Genomic DNA, 25564 nt, shown 5'->3' on the forward strand with positions numbered 1-25564 from the left:
CAACGTGCGAAATGCCTTTCCTTATGCAACCTTCACCAGCGGACACTGCACAGCAGAGACTGTTTGGACTCCAGAACCACAACTCTTTCCCCCCATGCACACACACACACACACACACACACACTTTTCCCCTCTAACTTAATTCCTTTAAAGGCCAGGACACACCAACCCGACGGCCGACCGTCGGCAGAAAAGCAGTCGGACTGATCAGTCGGCTCCTGTCTCCCCGAGTCGGTCAAAAAAGTGCCTCCGAACACACCAAACCGGCGCCGACTGGAGCATACGCTCTGCACGAGGCGTAAGACATCCCCATAACAGCAGGCGGCGCTAATCTGTGTTGTCGCCCCAAAGAAATTAAAACCGGAAATGACGGATCACTCTAGACCTAGTAAACACAGAGCACGCTGTTGTCAGTCATTGTTTTCATCAGAGTGTGTTGATAGTTGTCAAGAAGGATTGTTATTGTCATTACTCGCTGAACGGAAAATACGATGGCTAATAGTAACAAGATACTGGCGTTGGCTTAGTATGTTTACCATCGTCACTTCCGGTTTTCTCGTGCACTCACTGATTCACTAGTCAAGCGCTAGCACTCCACCAATCAGATTGGTCATTGAGGCAGACGGCCACTGACCGATTCTACATGTCGAATCGGTCAAAATGAACGCCGACGCCGACTGACGACTGCACGGGACACACCGAACCGACTCGAGTCACCGACCTCGCCTGACTGTCCGAATGTCCGACGGCCGATAATCGGGTTGGTGTGTCCGGGCCTTAAGTTAGTTTGTATATTGTGTATTTTCCTCTGTTTGCAACTCATTATCTTGTGTTTATACATGCTGGCCTATTTAATTTCTATGTAGAACTCCAGATCCTTCCACTTTCACTATTAAGTGATTTTGGTTATAGTTATTAATTTAATTATTAATCCGATTTCTAAATTAATAGTTTTGTGTATTTTTATGAGACCGATCAATCAATTATTGGCTATTGTTTCCAATTTATCGTTTAATTATAAACTTTGATAACCAAAACAGCGTGGCCATTCCTCGGAAACACCTTGGCCCCCGTGGAATATACTATCTAGCAAAACAAAACTGCTACTGTATGTGTGGGCCTTGGCACCAGCTGCCTTGTGGCCATTCCCTGGAAGCACCTTGGCCCCAGAGGAATATACTACTTAGCAAAAACCTAATGCAGGAACATTTCCCATATAGCAAAGATATAAATACTCTAAACCCAGCAACCACCAGATATGCAAATATATAATTAGGCAGCAGATACAAATATTAAAATGCATTAAGGGGAGCAGGAGCTAATGAGCTTTTGCGCGGTCAAGATTCCTTCTTGTGGAGCCTGACATAGCCTTGGTAGATTGGTTGATGCGGGCAGATGGAGAGCTGCGGTTGTAGCTGCACCAATCTTAGGTAGTGAAGGGAATAGTGTTCGCGTTAGGCCGCAGCTCAGCAGAGAGCAGAACCAGGATCTCGTCATGAGCTACAATCATCGACGATGAACAAGGGAGCCAACCGATGGGTTGGAGCGATGATGCAAGGATTTCATAATAGAAGAGAATGGACAAAATATAGTGTTAGTCATAGCAATGAAATTTTAGCGCGTTGGTGAGATCTATCAGATTGTGAATGCTTCAAGAACATTGAGTACATGTGATGTGATCTTCTAAGGGTAAATCAGAGAAGGGAAGATCATGCTTATGCATATTCACACCTGAGAAAACCTGTAAAAGCCATTAACAGAACTTCTTCCAACATTACATCAATATAAGTGAAAAACAATTTATGCACCAATGAATTGTGTGATGAGTCTTATCGTTGCCTTGAGGATGCACCTTTTAAAGCCATTGAGGAGCAGCTGAATGGAAGGATTTCCCAGCAGACTTTGGGATGCTGGATCTTTACATCGAATATGAAACTGAATCCCTGCTTGCATTACTTTGATAGTTTGCTTTTCAAGATTACGAGATTCAAGTAAAAACAATAAATGCACAGACAATGATGAACGACAATGGGTAGAGTTCATACAGAGCAGTGGATTTAGAACTGGTTTTAAGGGACTGAATTTCAGTAGGCCAGATGTCTGCAAACCACTCATTATGAGAACCCCCAAAAACCAACAGAGGCGCTGCATCGTTCAAAACTGGGGGAAATCCACAGATTCCACGTAGTCATTATAAAAAGCAATCCAAGTTAGTTTATCACATAGCAAAGACTAGAACCACAAATCTGAGCACCAGCCTTTGTCTAAAAACACAGTATCTTAAGATTCTAACAGATTTTGCCAAAACCAGCAAGCAAGATATGAAGGACGACCGTGAGGCATAATGCGCATAGTGAAGTTAGAGAAAATCTTCTAGCAGACCAGATTTAATAGCTGTTCTGATGCGAGACAGCTTGTCTTGTTGCAGAGATGCTTGCATGAGCACACTATCAAGGGTTATGCCAAGAAATTGTGAAAATGTGTAGAAGGCCTACAGTTTCTCTTCGGAAAGCGGTACGCCTTACTCCTGGAAAAGCTTCTGACTGTAGAGATATTGGCGGGGACGAGGGAAAGTCAACTACTTGAAAATCATCTAAAAGATGCAAGACGAAATGAAGTTTGTAGGTAGAGAATCCAGCATAATGCTTATGTCAAGAAGGACTACTGTGGCAACCGAATGTCAGCTTATCAGAACACTACAATTTAGAACACCATTTTACAGAAACATTTACAGTTAGAAAATGTACAAATTCTCATTGAAACTATTGCAGATAGGAGACCTATATTTAAGACGTGCAAGGTGTAGATATGTTAAAAACGGGGACCGACAATGCCACCTAGGTTTGACTGAGGCCTTGGACCTCTTAAAACTACCAAGATTAAAATTAAGATAAAAGATTAAAAGGTTCTTTATGTCGGGGGAGAGCAGTTAAAAACAGTGCTATTTAAAACAGTGAGTACAACCAGTTGGAGGAGTAACCAAATTTATTTTAAGAGAAATAAAACAACTAAGAGTTCCCCCTTAAAAGAAACTAAAAGCAAAAAGCACAACCAACTAAAATGAAGCTAAAATAATGCGGCACAACAGGAGTTGGAGGTTAAAAATGACCGTCCACGGGTCTCTGGTGGCGACCACCTTCTTCTCGCCTGGTTCCTCTCCTCAGGCAGAGCCTGCAGAGGAAAACTTAGGGCCAGTCAAACGTCCTTTAAACTACCACAGCTTCGTACACTATACACTACGACAAACACTGGTCTTAAAAGAGACTTACTTACCGAGAGCAACAGCAGCGGCAGGGCCGCACTCAGCAGCTGAACGCCAGACCTGCTCCTCTCCTGCCCCTTTATCTAAAACAGTTAATCAACTTTCTAGTCCCCAGGTGCAAGTCCTTAATCATGATTAGGGTACATGTTCGATGGCGGAAGTAAAAACAATGTTTAAAAACACACACAAAAATAAATATTCAAAATAAAAGCACGCAATAAAATAAGGTAAAAACACAGCAAATACTAAAAACACAACAAATCCAAAGTAAAAGCATGCTTAAATAACATCAACTTCCGCCCCGTGACATCTATCCTGAAGAAAGTACCTGTCACTTTGGAGGCTGGCTTACAGTATTTAGCACAGATTTTAAACTGCAGCTGAGATTTTACAGTTCTTGAACAGGTAGAGGTTGTCTGGGAGAAGGAACAGCATACAGTATATAGGTCTGGTATTATAGCTATAGTATCAAGCTCCTCTCTGTGTTGCAAATAACTTCACATATGGTGTCTCTAAAGAAGCCAAAAGCAATGCTGACATTTTGACAATCTGTGATTACTATCTTTCAGAACTACGGAAAATCTCCACAATCCACAAATTTAATTCTCATCTATTACTTACTCTGTATTACTTCCCTAAGCCCGTCAATATAGATTTATGAAATGTATTCTTTTAATAAATGCAGAGTGAGAGACAAATTACCTGTTAGAATTTGACTCCTGAGGAAATGAGGAATTGCTACTGCAGGGGTGCAGGAACCGAGAGCTCATTGTTGGAGCTGGGACAGCAGTTCCCAGAATCCTGTGGGGTGTGACATCAGCAGGCAGCGGGAGAGGTTGAAGTTAATCTCACAGGTAGCAGAGGATGGCCCTGGTTGTTTATATTACGGGCCGAGGAAAATGCGTTTTTGACAGAGCAGAGGGAGAGCTGGGAAATTGTTCAGTTTAAATAGACCGCCAGATTGGAAAGGTGTGCTTGGTTTGTGATTATGGAGTGGGGCATGTCATGCGCAGCTCAAGTTGACTGCCTGAACTAGCTCGCAGGCTTCGCTCCATTTAAACCACTGTTGAACCAACAAATGGTACTGCTGTTATTTATCATAGCACCTACACCAGAGACAAATTATTAAAGGTCTCAAAGTCTTTGTGGTTTGAAGTCTAGTTTCTATCAATAATTATATATGTTTTTCGTGGGAATGTAGCATCTAGCAGATTTTCTTCAATAAAAACAACTCTTTTGGGAAAGGGGTATCCTGGCTTAAGTATTAATTCTTTAAAACCTATGTTCATTGGCCTCATGTCAAGCGCATTAAACTTGCCGACTTTGTCCTTAATTTCTCTTTTCCTCTTCTTGGAGAGTGGCATTTTTGAAGTAAATTATTAAAGACTTTGTCCAAAATAAAAATATTTGTCCATTTAAAGGCATTTACTTGTGTCCTATATGTTTGTGTATGTATATATTGTAATGTCTCATTCAAACTGCAAGCAGCTTCTTGATATTATACGTGCTTCTAGAACGCACTGTAAATGAATACAACACAACATAATCAATTCCACAAGGAAATATATTTATTAACACAACACTATGCCCAACATTTCACATTTTCTAGGCAAAAGGGCAATTAGGTCAGGTCAGTCAGTTATTTCAGTCAGGTCAGTGATTACTTTCTGACTGAAAAGGAACCAGAATAATAAAACATACATTTTAGATTTATAAAGATATAAAGATTTATAAAAATATTACAAAGATATTGATATACAAGATCAACAATAACCACAGATAAATAGGCCTATACTGTACAAACAGTCGAGTGGATCCCAGCGCATATAAGCAATCAAGAAAAACTGATTTATTGATAGAACAATTATTAACACTAGATGGTAATAAAAAATATTTATTAATATTAAAGTAATAAGTTAAACTACTTCAATATCCTCATACGTTGTAGCCACTCCTCTTTTGTAACTGCCTCAGTGTTTGGGCAAAATATTTTGCCTTTATACTGACTGTGGCCAGTTTCCACAGCGCGAAACTGGCCACATTTACGACATGCATTTGAGGTCACAATTCGTGTATACTTGCGTTTTGTGTCTGCAGGTGGAAGGGTGGGTGTTTGTTGTGTGTCTGCAGGTGCTTGGGTGGGTGTTTGCTGTGTGTATGCAGGTGGGTGGGCCAATGGGGTAGCACTGGGCAGCAACAAAACGGGTGTCCCACGAACTGGCTGTGCTGGCTTGGGCTGTAGACAAGGGAACTGACGGACAAAGGTGACAGAGGTAGTTGAGGCAGACAGGCAGGTAGCAGAGGGCAGAATCTTTTTAAATTTAGTCTTTGCCTGACCTGCTGTTTTGAGTGGCAACTGGTAAGTGTGCAGCTGGTGGCCGTAAGTTGGAGCCACGACAGACTGCTCTCTTGCAGGGGCGAGAGCCTGCACTGCAACAGGTCTTGCCGCAGGTAGCTGCAGTCCTTGTACGAGAACTGACACCTCCTGACCCTTTAACCGCTGATTGTGCCACGTTGACCTCAACAAGCTGCAGAGTTGTGTGCTGAGTTATTTGTCCACTGCCCAGAATAAGTTGCCTGATTCTCCTGTAGTCTCTCAGGATCAGATCCCATCTCGAATGTGAAACCATGCCCTGTTTTTTTAGGAGATCTGTGGAGGTCACACAGCCGTATGAAGATTAACTCAACGAGCCGGCAACAGTTGGGCCATTGTGCTGTAGACCCTGTGGAGCCGAGCACACACCTTTTGGTGCTGTCTACACCTGGTGTAAAGACAGCCTTCTTATTCGGCGACCTAAAACGGCCAGTGACTAGCCGGTCTTGGTGCCGTGCTGCATATATTACCATGTCCTTGTCTAACTGTTCCAGGTTGTCCCACAGACTGACAATGGTGGCCACTTGCTGGTTGGTGAGTGTTAAAGCTGTCTGACTGCGCAGTTCCACCAAGTACTCTGCCAACACGTCCGCCCTGTCCATACCGGGAACCCCTTGCTGATCAACAGCCTGGAAATATAGAACTGCTGGTTAGGTGTGTTATGTACATTCAAATCTGATTCATTTGCAATTTGAAATGATATGATTTGTGGATTTAATTTCACAAACAGAAAATCTTGCTGAGGAAATAGAAAAGGGTGAGGGTCTGTGCAGCGGTGCCCCAGAAGAAGGCATGGCACTGGGCAGAGACGTAGCTGGTGGTGGAAGGTAGACAGGAGTACAGAGGAGGGCACAGCACTGGGCACAGACGGAGCAGGCAACAGCAGGTGAGTGGGCAGGTGAGTGGACAGGAGTGCAGCGGACTGAGACTGGGCACTGCTCCAATTAATTCAGAACGCTGCAGCACGAGTACTGACAGGAACTAGAAAAAGAGATCACATCTCTCCTGTACTAGCTACTCTGCATTGGCTCCCTATAAAATGTAGAATTGAATTTAAAATACTCCTCCTCACCTATAAAGCTCTTCATGGTCAGGCCCCTTCATATCTTAAAGAGCTCATAGTACCCTATTACCCCACTAGAACACTACGTTCTCTGAATGCTGGGCTACTTGTGGTTCCTATAGTCTCTAAAAAGTAGAACAGGAGCCAGAGCCTTCAGTTACCAAGCTCCTCTCCTGTGGAACCAGCTTCCAGTTGTGGTTCGGGAGGCAGACACCCTCACCACATTCAAGAGTAGGCTTAAGACATTCCTCTTTGATAAAGCTTATAGTTAGGGCTGGATCAGGTGAGTCCTGAACCATCCCTTAGTTATGCTGCTATAGGCCTAGACTATCGGGGGATTTCCCATGGTGCACTGAGCTACTCTCTTCCTCTCTCTTTCTGCACTCATTCATGTCCCTTTAATGCATGTTACTAACTCCACTTCTTCCCCGGAGTTCTTGTGCTTTCTCGTCTCGCAGGTTCTCGTGGATCCTGGTGGAGCCTCCTGCCATGGTCCTGCTTGACTGCCATTGCCAATACTGTTGTTGCTGTGCGTCTGTCTGTCTGTCTGTCGCTCTCTCTCTCTCTCTCTCTCTCTCTCTCTCTCTCTCTCTCACCCCAACTGGTCGAGACAGACGACCACCCACCTAGAGCCGGAGGATCTGTCCTAGGTTTCTGCCTTTTAACAGGCAGTTTTTCCTTGCCCTTGTCGCCAAGTGCTTGCTCATGGTGGTACTGTTGGGTCTCTGTAATTAATGTTAAAGAGTTCGGTCTAGACCTGCTCTATTTGAAAAGTGTCCTGAGATAACTTCTGTTATGAATTGGCGCTATACAAATAAAATTGAATTGAATTGAATTGAATTGACCAGCAGAACTGCAGAGGAGGGCACAGCACTGGGCACAGAAGGAACAGGCAACGGCAGGTGAGTGGACAGGTGAGTAGACAGGAGTGCAGCGGACTGAGACTGGGCACTGGCTGCAGAGGAGGGCACAGCACTGGGCACAGACGGAAGAGGCAACGGCAGGTGAGTGGACAGGTGAGTGGACAGGAATGCAGCAGAGTGAGTTGGATTCCCGGGCAGTTCTGGAGACTGGACAACCTGGAAAAATATAACTGCTGGTTAGGTGGGTTACATACATGTAAATCTGTTTTTAACATTTGCAATTTGAAATTATATTATTTGAAGTGAATTGTGGCGGAGTGTGCAGTGGACTGAGACTGGGCACTGACCGGTGGGGTTGCAGAGGAGGGCACAACACTGGGCACAGATGGAGCAGGCGACAGCAGGTGAGTGGACAGGTGAGTAGGCAGGAGTGCGGCTGCAGAGGAGGGCACAGCACTGGGCACAGATGGAACAGGCAACAACAGGTGAGCAGGCAGGTGAGTGGACAGGAGTGCAGCGGAGTGAGTTGGATTCCCGGCAGTTCTGGAGACTGGACAGCCTGGAAAAATACACTTGCTGGTTAGGTGGGTTTTGTACATGTAAATCTGATTTTAACATTTGCAATTTGAAATTATATGATATAATTTGTGCATTTAATTTGACAAACAGGAAATCTTACCATTGCTGAGGGAACAGGAAAGATTGAGGGTCTATGCAGCGGTACCCCAGAAGAAGGCATGGCACTGGGCAGAGACGGTGATGGCAGGTTAGTTGGTGAAGGTACCACTAGACTTACTACAATGCCTTCCTCTCCCAGTGTGTCAACAAATCCCTCATCCTTCTCCCTTGCTCCTCCTCTGTTATCTCCTCCAGCAACTGTGAGGTCCTGTCTGAGTCTGGAGACATGTCCTCCAGGGCCTGATTGTTTTGCCTGAACAGGTATTGCACTCCAATCAACTCTCCTGAAGAGATATTGTAATAGGAGACAAATTAAAGCAAGTTCAAAAAGTAAAAACTGTGTTCTTTGAAATAAAAAACAACTGTCAACAATGCAACGTAATCAACACTTCATTAAGATCATGACATTTAATTGACACTTTAAAGAACCATCTACTCTACCTGTGTAGGTTCCTGGTGGAGTGAATCCAGGCACCAGTTTTGTGCCGAACAATTTTTCATGGTTTTCATTGACTGCATACACTAGCTCTCCAGAGTACGTATGCAGGAATGGACCGCTGTCTCTCACTGCAGCTTTTGCCCGATTCTTGTTCCAGCGGAACAGACCTTCCAGCAGATAGAGCTGAAAGTTGAGGCTGTTCGCGCTGTTGCCTGTGAAAACAAACAAAAAACAATACATTTTATTTAGAAATATACAACAAACATAAATATAGACCTAAACAAATTATAACCATACAGTATTCTGCAAAGACAAACCTGGAATAAATCGGTTAAGGTGACAGTGAAATGATTCCAAAGAGGTGGAACCTCAGGCACACCGGTATGTTTTTAATGCAATGCCACCCTTGTGGAGTTCTCTGGTTTCTGTGTGGAGCTGGACATTTGGAGGGTCTTGAATGCATGAGACATGCCGCTTTTGAATCTGCCAAATGCCTGGCATCCGCACAGGGTCAAGCAGTGGCACTCCAAGGGCATCGGTCCCCTTGCCACTCAAGAGCTCTCCAAGTGCGTCAATGAGTTTGACAGTTATCTCTGTCCCTCGTGTCCTCCTCCGGCAATGTAAGGCCAGCTCTGTCTTTGTGATGTGATGGTCCACCTCTTGATCTGTCATAGCAGGCCATCCTTCTTTGATCAACTCATCCCTCTTGGCTCTTCTTAGCAGGCAAAGGTCCCCTGCATCCAACTCAAATATACAAAAGGAAAGCCTTGACATAAAGATGGGGTACAGTTGGTGTGCATCAGTGGTACACCCACCTGCCAGATGTCTAATGTAATGCAAGATGTCAAGGCGAACTATGACATCTGGCCAGCCACTGAACCGCTGTTTTAGTTTAGTGTCTCCTGCAGTCCAGTCCACATACAAGACGGTAGGAGGTGCAACACCTGCCCGCCGATATCTCTCCACCAGTCCTACAGCCATTTGGTCCAGCCCAGCGCCTTCATCCGTGGTCAGAACACTGATAAGTATTTGACCTCATTTCCAACTGAGGTCAGCCACTGTGCAGTGCCCTTGGCAGGCCCACTCAGTTTGTTGGTAATCTAAAAGAGACCATACAATACATAAATAATTACCATTGTAAACTTCTACATAACATTCTCTTGGTCCAACAATACATGACAAATAACAGCTACAAAAACAACTCTGACCTTCTTAGTGGAGTCTATTTTTAGAATGGAGCCATAGGTGGAAGTCAGAGAAACTCTGATGTCTTCCAGCCTGGTAAGAATATCTTGGCTGTAAACAGTAAGGAGCCATTTGTAAGTTGGTACTGGCTCAAGTGGTGGAGGTTTTTGCCAGGTCACTGGTTGCAGGCCAAGTTTGTTCAGGAACGCAGCACCCTCTGAAGTGAATCGATTAATACGTTCTAGATACTCCTCACTGTGGCTCTCCTCCAGCTGATTGATAACTCTAACAGGTCCATTCCCTTGGCCCCTCTCACGCAATAGCATCTGCCGGACTGCTCCTGGAGGAAGATGGTGTGGGTGTAGCAGATAGCTTGCTGCTCCTGGAGGTGGAGGGCGTGCCCTGGCCAGGGGTGGCATCCACTTTTGGAGGATGACCCTGCAATAAGTGCATTAAGACATACCAGACAGAGAGTATTTAGAGACACACTAATATTCTCCATCCTGTCTAATGCTTTTTTAGAAATGTTGGATAATTGATGGCACCTTATGAAATCCACATGAGCATGTATGAAGAGTGCCCTAAAGAGTGGCCTGTCCCTTTGAGAGTAGAGGGCACTTTTCTATCTGTAACCATAAAAAAATATTATGCCTATGACTAGTTTGTGTGCGTGATCTCAAAGCAGCCAGAAGCCAATAAATATATACAGTATTACATTTAAAAACCTATATAATTTGTATTAAGAGAAAAATCTACTTGCCTATCATGTCTTATCTACACACAAATAACATGGAATACCACAAACAATTCGATTTTATATACAATGAAGCTGAATCATTTACCTTCTGGTACATAACATGCCATCTTTTTTGTCTGGGAGCAGGTCTATTTCCCTCCCCAGATGGCCACACTCCTAAACTAGTGAATCTCTCCAAGTGATCAAGCCAGTCTTTGTCACTCATGGCTTTGTGTGTCTTCTTCGGCTTTTCTGAAGCCATGTTGGTCTGCTGACATGATGCAGAGTGCGTTAGGTTGTTTGTCATTGTTATAAACAACAGAAACAATCAACACAATTCTCCTGCTTATCCAACAGTGATCATCTCTGCCCACCTACCCCCTGCTACCTAGGCTATAGTATCCCCAGGGAGGGACGAGAGAAATTTCAAAAACCAAAGGCTGCACTACAATTGTGGGGAATGTCAGGGAAACATATCTAACCCAATAGATAATCTGGAGAAACTCACACTATATCTCAATGAACCCCCTCGGTTGATGTCTAGGAGCACTCTGTCAATAACCTCTCCAGACCCAAGACTAGCAAGAACAATTCTGACTGGCCCCTTCCTATTAGCTACAGGCATCTAAGTGTTTACAGAAAGCATCACATCTCAGATATTGCACATTTATCTTAAACTAATCGAATTTATGTGATTTCAAGTGACGCTGTCATAAATAATAGCACTAAAAATATTTTTTCACTGCACTTCAGGCCACACCTGTGTGGCCTGAAGTGCCTTGCAGACAAACAGAAAGGCAGGGCCTCATGTCCTGGGTGTTAGTATCAGACATGCTCTTATCTGAAATACCACTCCACACATTTGTTGGTCTCCCTGCCTGCTAGAGAGCACTGATCAGCACTTTACCTGACTCACCTTGCAATTTATAGTTTTAGTCACATGACTGGCACAGAGCACTGGAGGGCAAAACAATGTTCCAATATGGCAATTTACCTGGCAACTGGAACCACAAAAGAGGCATGTGAATTATCCATTAATTTCAAGCCATGTATATTTATATCACCTCTCAAAAGAAGAATAACAAAGATACCTGAACAAACTGCAAGTTTTGGGCAGTTGCGATCCATATACAGCACCTACCACAGTATTTCAGTCACTGAAAACAGCGAAGTCCCTGCCAGAGATCCAGTTTAGAGATCTATCTTGTGGAGAATCTCTCCCCTTACACTACCACCAGAGTGAAAGCATACAAACGAGAGCTCCCACACAACCAAAATCAACACCCCTCTGCAAGTGCAACAAAAGCGCCACGAACAAAAAGCCAGTAAGAGTAATTAATTAATGTCATCCACAATGTAGAGACAACAGAAATAAACACTCAGCAGAGTACAGACAGTTATTAATTCAGGTAATTCAGGTGCTTTGGTGCAGCCAAACACTGGAGATAGAAACTCCCTTCAGACAGCGACAGGGCAGAAAGATTACAGAGGTTTTATTGTGTAGAAGCACAACCCAGTCCTGTCTCCTTGTCGATAAGTGCATCTAATCACACAACAACTATCCGACATTTATAAACTAGGTTTGGGTCGACAATCACTACTGTTAAGTTAGCTGGCTGGCACCAGAAGAAAGCCTTGTTTTGCCCTCCAACCGCGTTCCAATGAGGGTGTGACATCACGTAAAATCTATGAATAGCTCCTACTCCATACTTACCTTTTCTCCTCCAGTTCCTCATGTTAAAGCCTTGTAAGCCTCATGTCACACTTGCTCCTCATACCTTCCACTTTTATTCATTCTCTCTCTCCTCCTCTGTTAACCACTGTAGAAGTCTGTAATCTATTCTGAATGTCTGTGTTAATGCTTGGCTGTCTCTTTCTGCTGTTGTATTTTGGGGCTTTCAAGAGACACATGGTTAATACACCATATTCAATTTTCAATTCAATTCAATTTTATTTGTATAGTGCCAATTCATAACAGAAGTTATCTCAGGACACTTTTCAAATAGAGCAGGTCTAGACCGAACTCTTAACATTTACAGAGACCCAACAGTACCACCATGAGCAAGCACTTGGCGACGGGGTCAAGGAAAAACTGCCTTTAAAGAGGCAGAAACCTAGGAGAGACCCTTCGGCTCTAGGTGGGTGGTCGTCTGTCTCGACCAGTTGGGGTGAGAGAGAGACAGACAGACAGACAGACAGACAGACAGACAGACAGACAGACAGACAGACAGACAGGTGCACAGCAACAACAGTAGCAACAACTACACTAATAGTGACTGATGATGATGAACATGAAGAAGATGATGATGACGACAATAGCAACGGTGGGGGACAATGAGCAATAGTAATAATAGTAACTGTAGTAATAATAATAATATCAATAATAATAACAATAATATCAGTGATATTAGCAATGGCAGTCAAGCAGGACCATGGCAGGAGGCTCCACCAGGATCCATGAGAACCTGCAAGACGAGAAAGCACAAGAACAAGTAGAAGAAGAAGTAAAGTTAGTAACATGCATTAATGGGACATGAATGTATGCAGAAAGAGAGAGAGAGGAAGAGAGAAGCTCAGTGCACCATGGGAAATCCCCTGATAGTCTAGGCCTATAGCAGCATAACTAAGGGATGGTTCAGGACTCACCTGATCCAGCCCTAACTATAAGCTTTATCAAAGAGGAACGTCTTAAGCCTACTCTTGAATGTGGAGAGGGTGTCTGCCTCCCGAACCCACAACTGGAAGCTGGTTCCACAGGAGAGGAGCTTGGTAACTGAAGGCTCTGGCTCCTGTTCTACTTTTAGAGACTATAGGAACCACAAGTAGCCCAGCATTCAGAGAACGTAGTGTTCTAGTGGGGTAATAGGGTACTATGAGCTCTTTAAGATATGAAGGGGCCTGACCATGAAGAGCTTTATAGGTGAGGAGGAGGATTTTAAATTCTATTCTAAATTTTACAGGGAGCCAGTGCAGAGTAGCTAGTACAGGAGAGATGTGATCTCTTTTTCTAGTTCCTGTCAGTACTCGTGCTGCAGTGTTCTGAATTAATTGGAGCGTTTTAATGGACTTATTGGGGCAACCTGATAATAAAGAGTTGCAGTAATCCAGCCTTGAAGTAACACATGCATGGATTAGTTTTTCTGCATCTGTGATAGAATGTGTCTAATTTTTGTAATATTACGTAAATGAAAGAAGGCAGTCCTAGAGGTTTGCTTTATGTGGGAGTTAAATGACAAATCCTGATCAAAGATAACTCCAAGATTCCTGACAGTGGTGCTAGAGGCCAAGTTAATGCCATTTGAGTAACTATATCTTTAGACAGTGAGTCTCTCACATGTACAAACTGCGAACGGTCTGATAAATATGACTTAAACCAGCTTAGTGCGGTTCTTTTAATGCCAATTTGATGCTCAAGTCTCTGTACAAGAATATTATGGTCAATGGTGTCAAATGCAGCACTAAGATCTAATAGTACAAGTACAGAGACAAGTCCATTGTCAGAAGAAATCAAAAGGTCATTATTAACTTTAACCAGAGCTGTTAAAGATCCTCAAATAAACTATTGTTATGTAGAAAGTCACACAACTCTTTGGAGACCCCTGGGTCAAGAGTGGGCTTTTTAAGAAGGGGTTTAATTACAACTACTTTAAAGGACTGTGGTACATATCCTGATAATAAAGAAAGATTAATCATATCCAGTAAAGAAGTGCCAATTAAGGGTACGACCTCTTTAAGCAGCCTAGTTGGGATCGGGTCTAATAGACAGGTTGATGACTTCGATGACGAAAGAATTGAAGTTAACTGATAGCAGAAAAACATTCTAAATATATATCTGAGTTTACATTAGCTAAAGTTCCTGACCTTGGAGAGCCAGTGATAGCTGTTGAAGGCATTTGGTGACTAATTTTCTCTCTAATAGTAATAATTTTATTACAAAAGAAGTTCATGAAGTCATTGCTATGTAAGTTTATGGGGATATGTGGCTCAATAGAGCTAAGACTCTCTGTCAGCCTGGCTACATGTCTCTTAAAGGCCCTGAAAACGTCACAATTAGCTTTTTATGATGAGCATTGTCCTGTAAAACCTGACAACACATTTTAATAAAAGAAGCAAGCTACCATAAATGAATCCTCCCAAAAAACTAATTCTGATTCACATGAATTAAATCCAACTCAAAATATTAATTATTAACTTAATTGTGTACAGTATTTTAATTATTGGTGAAATAATTCCAGTTTGTGCTATTGACTTATTTGAAGTTGACTTTTGTTGAGATCTGATGTTAGTCAGATAAAAAAACACAGAAAATGAATTGGTTAGGTAAGTAGTCCAGCATGTTAAACCGGCATGTTTCTACAGTGGCTCTAGTTTTACTTGATTTCTCTCTCTTTCACACACAATGGCGCACTGCTCGTGCCATTCATAGTAATGAAGCAAACATAAGCTTACCCAATAGCTTTAGTCATAAATTTAAATTTTTTAAAGAAAGAAATCGTAAATAAAAAAGAAAAGGGCGAAATTATAAAGAGCAACAAGAAAGAGATGACTTGTGTGATGAAGAATTTGCGTTCACAAATGGTTAAATACAGTGTTGAGAATTTGGGCCTGTTTGTGCAGCCACTCTCTAATCATTAGCTGAGGTTATGCAAGAGCTGTCACCTGCATCAGCTCTACCTGGGCAATTATGCTGACCGTTGGCTTCTCTTATCGCCAGCGCACACACTAACACAAACAGAGGCAGAGACAATTCAATCTGCAGGATTCAAAAAGTGCAGCTTTTATGGACACGCCTAATATCAGCCGACCACAATTACTGGCACATTCTGCTTTTCTCAAGGCGAATTACATTTTATTCTTAAATTGGAATCCGCTTTTTATGCAGTTCATTCTATTTTAGACTTTTAGATCCTTAAACAAACGTAACCCTCCTGATGAATCTGGCCTTCCATCCACCTCCCTTAGGCTGTCAAAAATCTAATATAATCTGAGTTTTTTATATATCTTTTTTAGTTGTTTCATACCAATTTAAACTAACACCTTTGTGTACAGTTAAATAAAAACCCAATTCTATTTTAAAAATTGTATTTCATTTGGCACAATATAATGGCCAAAGGTCAAAGGTGCCCCCAAATGTGAGCAAACGGTTGATACAAATGTAACAGGTTTAATTAAAAGACTGCAACCAGTTGTTTGTATACATTTGCAGCCAAACAACAAATGAAGGCCTCAAAATGTTTTAACAAATATGACGAAGAAGAACTTATTATTCTAAAAGTTACCTACTGCAGCTTTAAATATAATGTTAGTAATGGAAATATTGTCAGAATATTGCGCTTTCTTGTACTACTTGAACATTAAAGTGGCCCTCTATGAGATACCAGCAGTGGCCCCAAGCTAATATAAGTTTGAGACCTCTGCTGTGATGTTCTGGATCGCCTGCAACATATCTTTGGTGTTGTTGGTGCTGAGGTCTCTCTGCAGTCTCTGCTGGTGCCTCCGCTTTGCCTCCTTGATGCCAGCTTTCAGCCTCGCTCTGGCGGTGCAGTATGCCTCCTTGTCACCTGTCCAAAGACAGCTTTTTTGGCTCTTTTTGGATAAAGCCTTCACCTTTCCATTCATTCAGGCTTTCTGGTGCTTTCACTGTGCTTGTTATAAATCATTTATTGATACCTAATTTTATCTCTAAATGATTTAATGAATCGCAGTTCAAAAAAGCCACCTCACCCTGACAGCTTTTGTAAAATATAAAAAAGAACAGTCATTTACTGTCTAAGGGTGGGGTTAGTGCCTGAAAAGTCATCAAATTTAACGCTGAAAAAATGTATTGAAGGTGTTTTACTATTGTTTACCTTATAAACCTATGTTTTCTTTACCCCGGAGACGACTGCAGAGTTAATGGTAAGCTTTTATGGCACTCAGTGTCTGCAGGAGGTGCTGTGCAGAGAGTCATCAGGAGGGGGCAGTATGGACATTCTCATCGGAGGCTGTGACAGGTCCCTGCACTGCGTCTATGGGCTGAGAGACTGCAGTCAAGTCAGAGTAGCTTCTCTGGACTCAATGTTCTGATCCAACACTACTGTATATTTACTGCTACAGTAGGCCAGCAGTGCATTTGCTCACATTTAAGCAGCACAGGCTGCTGAAGCATTGCTGCTGCACAGTTTCCTACAGAGTATGCTGCTGCGTCAGAGCAACACATCTGGGGGAAATCATTAAAAAGACATTATCAATATTAAAAAAATATATGAGATTCTACAAATAACAAGCTGGCATGAAAGGTGAAGTCATTGTCGAATTCTTCTAAATTCCCAGTTTAAAGTGTTTATCAGCCTGCAGTGTGGAAATCAATGGACAAGATGTGACAATGTTTCATCCACAATGGATACTTTACATTTCATGGACAAGAAGCGAGATGAATCTTAAAGATCCCCTCCAGACATGTATTAAGACATGTATACAAATAGTCTGCTTGGAACAATAATGTGTTTCTACATTCAAATCCTCAAAGCTATAATCTGTAACATTTCCACATTAAAATATCTGCAAACTCTAGCTCTATGTTCTATATGTAGCTGAGTTGCATTCTTCTCTTCAGGTAACGCTGCGTTTCACCGGTCGCCTGTCCTGTCAATGGTGTTATATCCCCTTTGTGCATGCATCAGTGTTGTGGTTGTCTGCCAGAAGCTGTCATACACTGACTGTTTATCAAGTCTGAAGCCACATTGTTACCATCCACTGTTTAGATCTTGGTGCGTTTCAACTCTAGATTTGAACCAGATGAAGGATTTTAGTCATTGGACGTCTGGATCTTAAGTTATCAGAGAAACAAGCTGAGCTAACGTTAGCAGCAGCTCGGCTCACAGCCCCTCCGGGACGTCCTTTGTCTGTCCAACAGCGTGGGAGAAATAGTGATTTTTAAGGTGAATGAACACTGAAGGAAGTGTTTGCTCATGGTGGTACTGTTGGGTCTCTGTAAATAATGTTATAAGGAGTTCGGTCTAGACCTGCTCTATGTGAAAAGTGTCCTGAGATAACTTCTGTTATGAATTGGCGCTATACAAATAAATAAAATTGAAAATTGAATTGAATTGAATCCTAACCACTGAAGCGGACTGCAGTGATGGCAATTGTTGTAAAGACAACAGCTCCAATGATCCCACACTACTTCACAATGTCACCAAACGTCCACTTTTGTTATTGTTTCAATGTGAGAGTAACAGTACATATTGTAGACTTAAAAAGTAATCTACTCCTTCTACCACATTAAAAAATTTAATTGCAATTGTTGTTGATTTCTAAAGTTTTCCTGCTGGACACAAGATGTCTCCTACTTCACTGTAAAGTCCATTCTCAGTGGATGTGCACTGATGGCTTCAAGTTTCTACATCACACTTACTTTAATTCATTTAATATGTTTTCAGTTCTTGTTGTATTCTTCACTTCAGTATTAGACTTAAAATCAAGTTTGCGGAAGAATCCTCGTTGGCTGACGTCACTCCCTGGTAAATTATGACTCTCCCATGTTTGAGCGTCTGCTATTTTTGTAATCTGCATTATACCAGTCCTGAGAGTGCTCTGATAAGCCTTACACTTGTAAAACCATCCTGTGTGATTTGTTTGTCACTTTGTAATATGAACAGCAGCGTGTACGGCCACATACCGCAGCGTCGGGCCCCGCAGCACCTGTTTAATGCAGCTGCGGACATCAAGCCTGCTGACTGCCAATATCCTATTAAATGTGACCTCTGTGGGACAATGACAGATGATCAGTTATACCTGAACGCACACTTGATTGCTTGTTATGCCCGAAGAGGTCAAGGTTACGTGTGCCTTCTTGCGCGCTGTCCGTCTCACCTGCGATTTCTGAGGTGTCTCTTTCCTTGTCGTATCCTCCGGGTCATCAGGGACTCGGGTAATAGCTCCCAGTGTGTTCTGCAATGTGAGAGAGAACAGGAGGCATGCTGACCATAATCATATTAGGCAGCACTTCACTAAATAAAGCAAAAGGCCCTTCTCATCAAATCCATACAGCCACTAAGTGGGCCTCCAAGGCACCACGCCACCCCGCTCAGCTGTGTGTAGCCTACGTGAGTGTGTGTGATGGAGAGACAGATCGAGGGAGTTTGAGAGTGTGTGTGTGGGAGGTAGAGAGACACAGATTTTTTTTTTTTACCAGAGCTTGGCAATTTACTACACAATGCAAAATGTGATTTATTATTTGGTGTAATCATATCTTTGTGTTCTATCTACAGTCCTCCAAGAATTGTAAGCAATTTATGTACAGGCACTGTATATAGTGCATACATAGACAAACCCACTGTCTATTAATAAATGCTTCATCGAATTTTGAGCAGCGTGTCCTTGCAGCCCTGGGCCGTTCAGGTTTGCTGTCCAAAGCTGTTTTTGACTACGGGGAGTTTTCTGCATGAGGGAAATTTGAGCTTGTTATAAAGAGAGAGAGGGCGAGAGAGAGAGGAGCAGACGGACAGGAGGGTAGCATGCGTGGTGTCCTAGAGATCCCCGTGCTGTTTATTAGAATGTGGCTCTAGGGGTCCTGCCCAGGTAGCTATTCCTGGACAGCACTGAGGTCAGCATATCAACAACAACAAGACCTTTACAGATCTGGGAGCAGACCAGCTGTAAAGTACTATCTCTGCATGCATTCTTATCAATACAATATCAGCTGGTGTATAAATGGGTATAATTAACTCATTAATGACAAATGGCTATATTTAATATGTTAAGGGTAAGCCCCACAAAATGTTTTCTGTTAGAGGTGGAATGACACAATCAGTCGTGGAAACTCTTGGAAACACCTCTAAATTTAAATGTTTGATTTCACATATTTATCATAAATAAATGTGAAAAAAATGTAACATGTATTTAACATGTTAAATATCAGATTGGATCATATTTTTGAATCCATTGGTCCCGATCATTTGATATAGTTTTAGAGATGCAGCCATTTGTGTATCATACTATATTTACTCATTAGTCACTAGGGGTTACTCATTTTATCCCAAAGGAATGCATTATAAAATCCCTCTAAGGTCTGCAAAATGGCAAAATCTATCTCTATGTATTCTATTTTATTAGTCACATACACTCCTGAATAAAATCTTAATACCGTGGGAAAAATTACAAGTATTCACATTTCCCGCTAGTGGAATGTAACCAGGTTGTATGTAGAGCTTCAAAATGCAAAAAGAAGAAACAGGAGCAAGATACAAAAAATGAGTTTGCATTATTTATTTATTGAAAACTGCATTTAAACTTAAACAGGCTGTTCGTCAGCTAATCAAAAGTTTAAGACCATAGCCTTAAAAAGTCAAAATCTGTGCAAAAATCTGGCTTTCATGTAATTTTCTATCAGGCATTTACACTGTCATGACCCCCTGATGGCAAATGCAAAAAGGCTTTCTGTCTTTGAAACATGGCAGGATTGTTGAGCTACACAAGTAAGGCCTCTTGCAACGTGCCATCGCTGCTGAGGTTGGACGCAGTAAGACAGTCATTTTAAATTTCTTAAAAGATCCTGAGGGTTATGGGACAAAAAAGTCAAGTGGTAGAGCCGGATGATCCGACAGGCTGTCCATGAAGACACAGGCCGATCCTCGACCCAAATTAAGGCTCTTACTGATTGTGGCTCAATAACCATAAGATGGCATCTACGGCAGAAGGGCTTAAAGAACAAAAAATGTCTTCAAAGGCCACGTCTCCTCCCACGCCCCAAACTTGCCCATTTGCACTTTGCAAGGGCAAATGGGCAAGTTTGGACATTGAGGACATTGAAAGGTGGAAGAAAGTTTTATTCTCTGACAAGGAAAAATGTAACCTGGACGGTCCTGATGGCTGACAAGGGGACCCCACTTGAGATGTTTTCTACGCGTCACAGTGGAGGAGGCTCCATCATGATCTGGGGTGCTTTTTCCTTCAATGGAACAATGGAGCTTTAGGTTGTGCAGAGGTGTCAAATTGCGGCTGGCTATGTGGATAATGTGTGCAGGGCATCCCTCTTGACTGAGGGACCTTGTCTGTGAGGTGCTGACTGGGTCTTTCAACAGGACAACTCTCCACTTCACAACACCCACCTGACGAAAGACTTCTTCAAGGAGAATAAAGTTGGATGATCCTGTGTGTTCCCCTGATCTAAATCCCATTGAGAACATTTGGGGATGGATAGTTTACAAAAACGGACATCAGTTCCAGACCGTGGATGCCCTTCGTGAAGCCATCTCAACCACATGGAGCAATGTTCCCACCGGCTTCCTGAAAAACACTTGCATCAAGCATGCCTAAAGAAATATTTTAAGTGATCAACAAGAATGGTGAGACTACTCAGTACTGAGTCCTTTTTTTGATACTTTTAGTTCTGTTTTGGGGTTTTTTTTTTTCTTAAAGTTTTTTCTTAAACTTTTGATCAGCTGATGAACAGCCTGTTTGAGTTTGAATGCAGTTTTCAATAAATTGCCTACTCTATTTTTTAGACCTTATGTTGTGTCTCTTAGTGAGGCTGCAATGTGCACACCAATTGTTCAAAGTAACAGTGGCTGAAAACTGAGGGCCCAGGGTATTGACAGTCTGGGTAATAATATATGAGGAGGATAATGTGAATGATCATTCAACTCAAAGTTATTGCTAACGTCAGTACTGCTAACATCAGCATGTTAATATTTACCACAAAGCACTACATGTAAAAGTACAGTTGTGCAGGTATTTGGTCATAAACCAGTGCAGGGGACACGTTCAAATTTTGACCTGATGATGGAGGGGGATAAAAAGTCAGGACATTGCCCAAGTCAGTTATTCCTTTGGGGGACATGTCTGCACCAAATTAAATTGCAAACCATCCAACAGTTGTTGAAACAATTCATATTTATTTCACCGCTAGTGCAGGTAGCCTAACAAGGATCAGTGCTTAGCTTCGGGTAAGTCCCTCAACCGAAGTTAAAGATGCAGTCAGAAGAGGACGGTGATGATGAGGACAAAGAGTAAAAGAAATGAGATTATGTGCAGCACAGAAGATGAAGATGAGTGTGTATGTGGGTGGGATGACACACTGCTTGACTTGCTAATGAAACCATATTAATTGAATAAATGGAGAATGTTGTTTTGATCGCCATCTCAGTGGTCCATGAAATGAGTGAATACTGTATATGTGTGTGAGTAAATCAGGGCGGCTGCCCTTGCACACATTTGCTTGCGTGCAACCTCTTCTGTACATGTGCGCGTGAGTGTGTGTACGTGTTCAGCAATGTGTGCCACAACAGAGTGACAGTGCGCCCCGTAAGCACATTTCCAACAGGCTAATTAAAGCTCCTCCGGAATAAGGCCAGGCTTATTAACATCTCAACACGGCCACTAAAGCCTGCTCATAACCCAACAAGGATCAATGCTCTTCATTAGGGCCGGACCCAATACTGCTGCCCTGCCAAGCCAACCTAGCCACCCAAATGAGGACTATAGGGGAAATGCAGAGCTGGTGAAAATGCAGAAAGAGAGAGAGAGAGAGAGAGAGAGACTGGCAGTGTGTTTCTGTGTTTCTGTGGGTGTGTCACTCTGTATTTTATAGTTTCTTGGGGAGGAAATGGTCCTTATATATTAATGTGAGGAGATGCAGTGATGGCACTAATGATGTGTTGGATATATAGCTTTAGACTGACTATATAGTGCAGCTTTCAGTCCACTGACCACAAAGTCTCAGACTCACAATCTCTTCCAGTCTATTTTTAAAAAAATCTCAGTTTTGATTTATGATTATCTGACATGTTGTGATGCACAATTTAGCATTGCAACAGATTTGAGGGTATAAGCTACAATGATTTGATTGCATTGCATCGCATGAATTTAAAGGATATGGCTGGGGTATGGAGCTATTATTGTAGCAAAATGATTTACAAATGTGTGTGGAGAGTTGTGTAACTGTATCTCCATCTGTGTGTGCGTAATCAGATCTGTGAATGTGTAAAATAATTTGTAAATCTGTACTGAGATTTGTGAATTTGTGAACAAATGTGTGTTTAGAATATGTGTTTGCATAATCAGATGTGTAAATGTGTAAAAAATCTACAAATCTGTATGTATTAGTGTAAGGATATCTGTAAATGTGTGGACAAATCTGTAAATGTGTGGACAAATCTGGAAGTGCAGACTTATGTATTAATGGTTGAAAAGTGTAAGTATTTGCTCGAAGAGCTGGAAATACAGACAAATCATTGGTTACAACTCAGGCGGGACTCTCAATTGGCTGTCTTTTTACATGTGACTTTTGCTGCACTTCTGCGGTGGCAGATCTGCAAATGCGTGTGGAGATCTGTGTGTGAGGAGAGATTTGTCTGTGTGCCACAGCAGCTGTACAGTCTACAGACCACCAGGCGGCAGTAGAGAGTCATTGCTGCGCTGTCTTCGTTGTTTAACCTACTTTTCTATAGGAAAATAGCGATATGGGGAACTTAAATTACTTAATTTGCTGTTTATCAAACCACAAATGAGTCTAGAATTAGGTTGGAAAATGCTAGCTGAAAGATGACTGTTTCTTGCGACCAGGCCTCACTGATTACTGTACAAACCTTATATATACTGTCAATGGTACATAAGTAAGTAGACATAAACATCAGTAAATAAGCCTCAGTACTTGCAATGCCTGAAATGAGTACCGGCACTTCTGAATGTTGTCCACGCGAGCACCCATACTTCTTATTATGTTCTGCCACTACTGATGAGCCTGGCTGTACCTGCCACTGAGGTATTGGTATATATGATAAAAGTTGTGAAAAAGTTGCCAGTTTTCTGTGATGTTTCAAAGATACCGTATAATGCCAAGATTACCGACCTGCTGATCTGATCACTGTCATTACTTTTGCGTGTCGATGGTAAATGCGTGACCTTGTCCTTACTGTCAGTCTTTGGTTATGTTATGTCAACAACTTGACTACAGTCTCACTCTCTCTTTCACTCTCTTGGGTAAACAGACCACACATGCTTTCTCCACATTTACGTTTAAACTATATGGCATTGTAAATTAAATGATATGATGATTTTGATTTTTCATGGACATTATACATGGAAAAGTCTCAGTGTGAACGTTGCGACCTTGGGCGTGGAAGACGCAGTCGTCACACGCCTGAGATGCCACACGCTGCTCAGGCGGCCTATGTGAATAGGGTGTGAAACAAATTTCTATAAGTCAAATCCAAAATCATGTTAACTTAAACACAAAGATGTAATAAATGTGAATATATTTTTTTATTTCAGCTATTTTCACACTAAGAAATCAGCGCTAAAAATATGTCCTTGTTAAAATGTATAAAAACCACCAAAAGAATTATGGCTAGGGTTAGGGTGGTGCTGAATTACGATACTGGCACACTTTTGGTCTACTTCATGCAGCTTATGTACAAAACGTCTGCTATTATGATGTCCTGGAAGCTTCTTGTTTGCAGCACACAGTCTATGTAGTTCAATATTTATCACATTTTATATGAAACATTAAATGAGTTGAGTCTAGACCACATTTCACCCACCAGTGTAACTTTGGAGAAATACCTAATAATGAAACAAATTTTGTGCTTTGTGACCCAGATTTTAGCTGGTTGAAAAGAGATGTTCACCACCCAGTTATCAACTAGAAATCAATGTTGAAATCCCGGTCAGTGCTCACTGGGATACACAGCAAAACATTTTCACATGAATGAAACCCAGAGCATCATTTTAGGCTTCAAGTATATTTGGTTTTATGTGTTCCTTTTCCTGTCTCAGTGCTCTTTGTCTTCCTAAGTGAGCACCGGCATTGGCATAGTCTTCAAATCGGCCTTTGCCAGTTTTGTATTAATCCTATCGTGCTCTCCGTCATCCCACCCGGTTTCTGTCTACTGACAGTTATCCTAGCCTTCCCCTCATCTTCCTCCCTTTCTCTTTCTGCCCTGTCTGTCCTCTCATCCACTCTCCCCAACCTCCTCAGGTCAATCTTTGAGCCTGGTTCAAAGCGGCAGCTGCTGCAGTGTTTTCCTTTGGCTCGCTGACCTGCTGACACTCCCAAAGATCAGAGGTAACACTGGGTCCGCGCTCTGCTCCTTCCTCTCCCTCAGCAGAAAAAATATTCCTTCACTCTACTCCATCAATTAATAATGCCCTCTCATGGGAGTTATAGCTTGTGTACATAAGCAGCACACACACACACACACACACACACACACACACACACACACACACACACACACACACACACACACACACACTGTGTTTTTTCTTCTTCTACCCACTCCTGTACATAAAATTAGTAATTCATTTGTAGGGAGAGCAGATTTACCGACTTGAAGGCAGGAACATATTTCCTGGGTTCCCCCGAGGGCATCGTTGCTGACTCGTGTCATATTTACTGTGTAATTGATTTTTAAACACACTCGTCTCTTTCCATTCCTGCACTACTATTTTTTTTCTGCTTTCCCCTGTTGCCCACAGCAATTGATCCTTCCACTCTAACTGTGTACCTATATTCATCTCTTCATTATAAGATAAACATCATCATCTCGGCATTTCTGTCTTTCAATATATATTGGTTTCTCTTCAGCCCCTCCCCTCCTATTTGACAGGAACACCTTAGAGGAGGGAGATGGGTAAAGGGGAATGAAGAGAGAAGTGGGGCTTTTCATAGGAGTGAATGAGAAGAAGGTAGGGTATGAATGAGTAGGGAGGCGTGGAGGATGGACAGAGAGACGGAGGGTGACAGAAAGAGTGTGGTGATAGAAGAGACTTGAGGGCCTGAGGAAGCAGTAGGTGATTTTTATTATTTAAAAAATAAATAAATTCACTATATCATATACTACTGTCAGGAGTTTCAGCAAATATGACAAAAAGGTATTTTAGAAAAGTTACCTACTGCAGCTTTAAATAAACCAGTTTGCATGATGTGTCTTTAAAACACGTCTGCTCTGTAGCTTTTCAAAAGGCTTAGGAGTTAAAAGG

General features: G+C 42.1%; 1 protein-coding gene across 1 annotated transcript; it reads right to left on the minus strand.

Annotated features, from left to right (window-relative positions):
* Positions 1–5903: 5903 nt before the first annotated feature.
* LOC127377267 (uncharacterized) lies at positions 5904–8868 on the minus strand. The gene is made up of 5 exons (XM_051424995.1): positions 8682–8868; positions 7910–8524; positions 7545–7778; positions 6107–6265; positions 5904–5912 (listed from the first exon to the last, which is right to left on the minus strand). Exons 2-5 carry the CDS (start codon positions 8159–8161, stop codon positions 5904–5906), a joined length of 654 nt encoding a protein of 217 aa, XP_051280955.1. The 5' UTR covers positions 8162–8524; positions 8682–8868.
* Between the last annotated feature and the right edge of the window lie 16696 nt (positions 8869–25564).

The sequence above is a fragment of the Dicentrarchus labrax genome, unplaced genomic scaffold, assembly GCF_905237075.1.
Source record: "Dicentrarchus labrax unplaced genomic scaffold, dlabrax2021, whole genome shotgun sequence".
In the NCBI taxonomy this organism is placed as follows: domain Eukaryota; kingdom Metazoa; phylum Chordata; class Actinopteri; family Moronidae; genus Dicentrarchus; species Dicentrarchus labrax.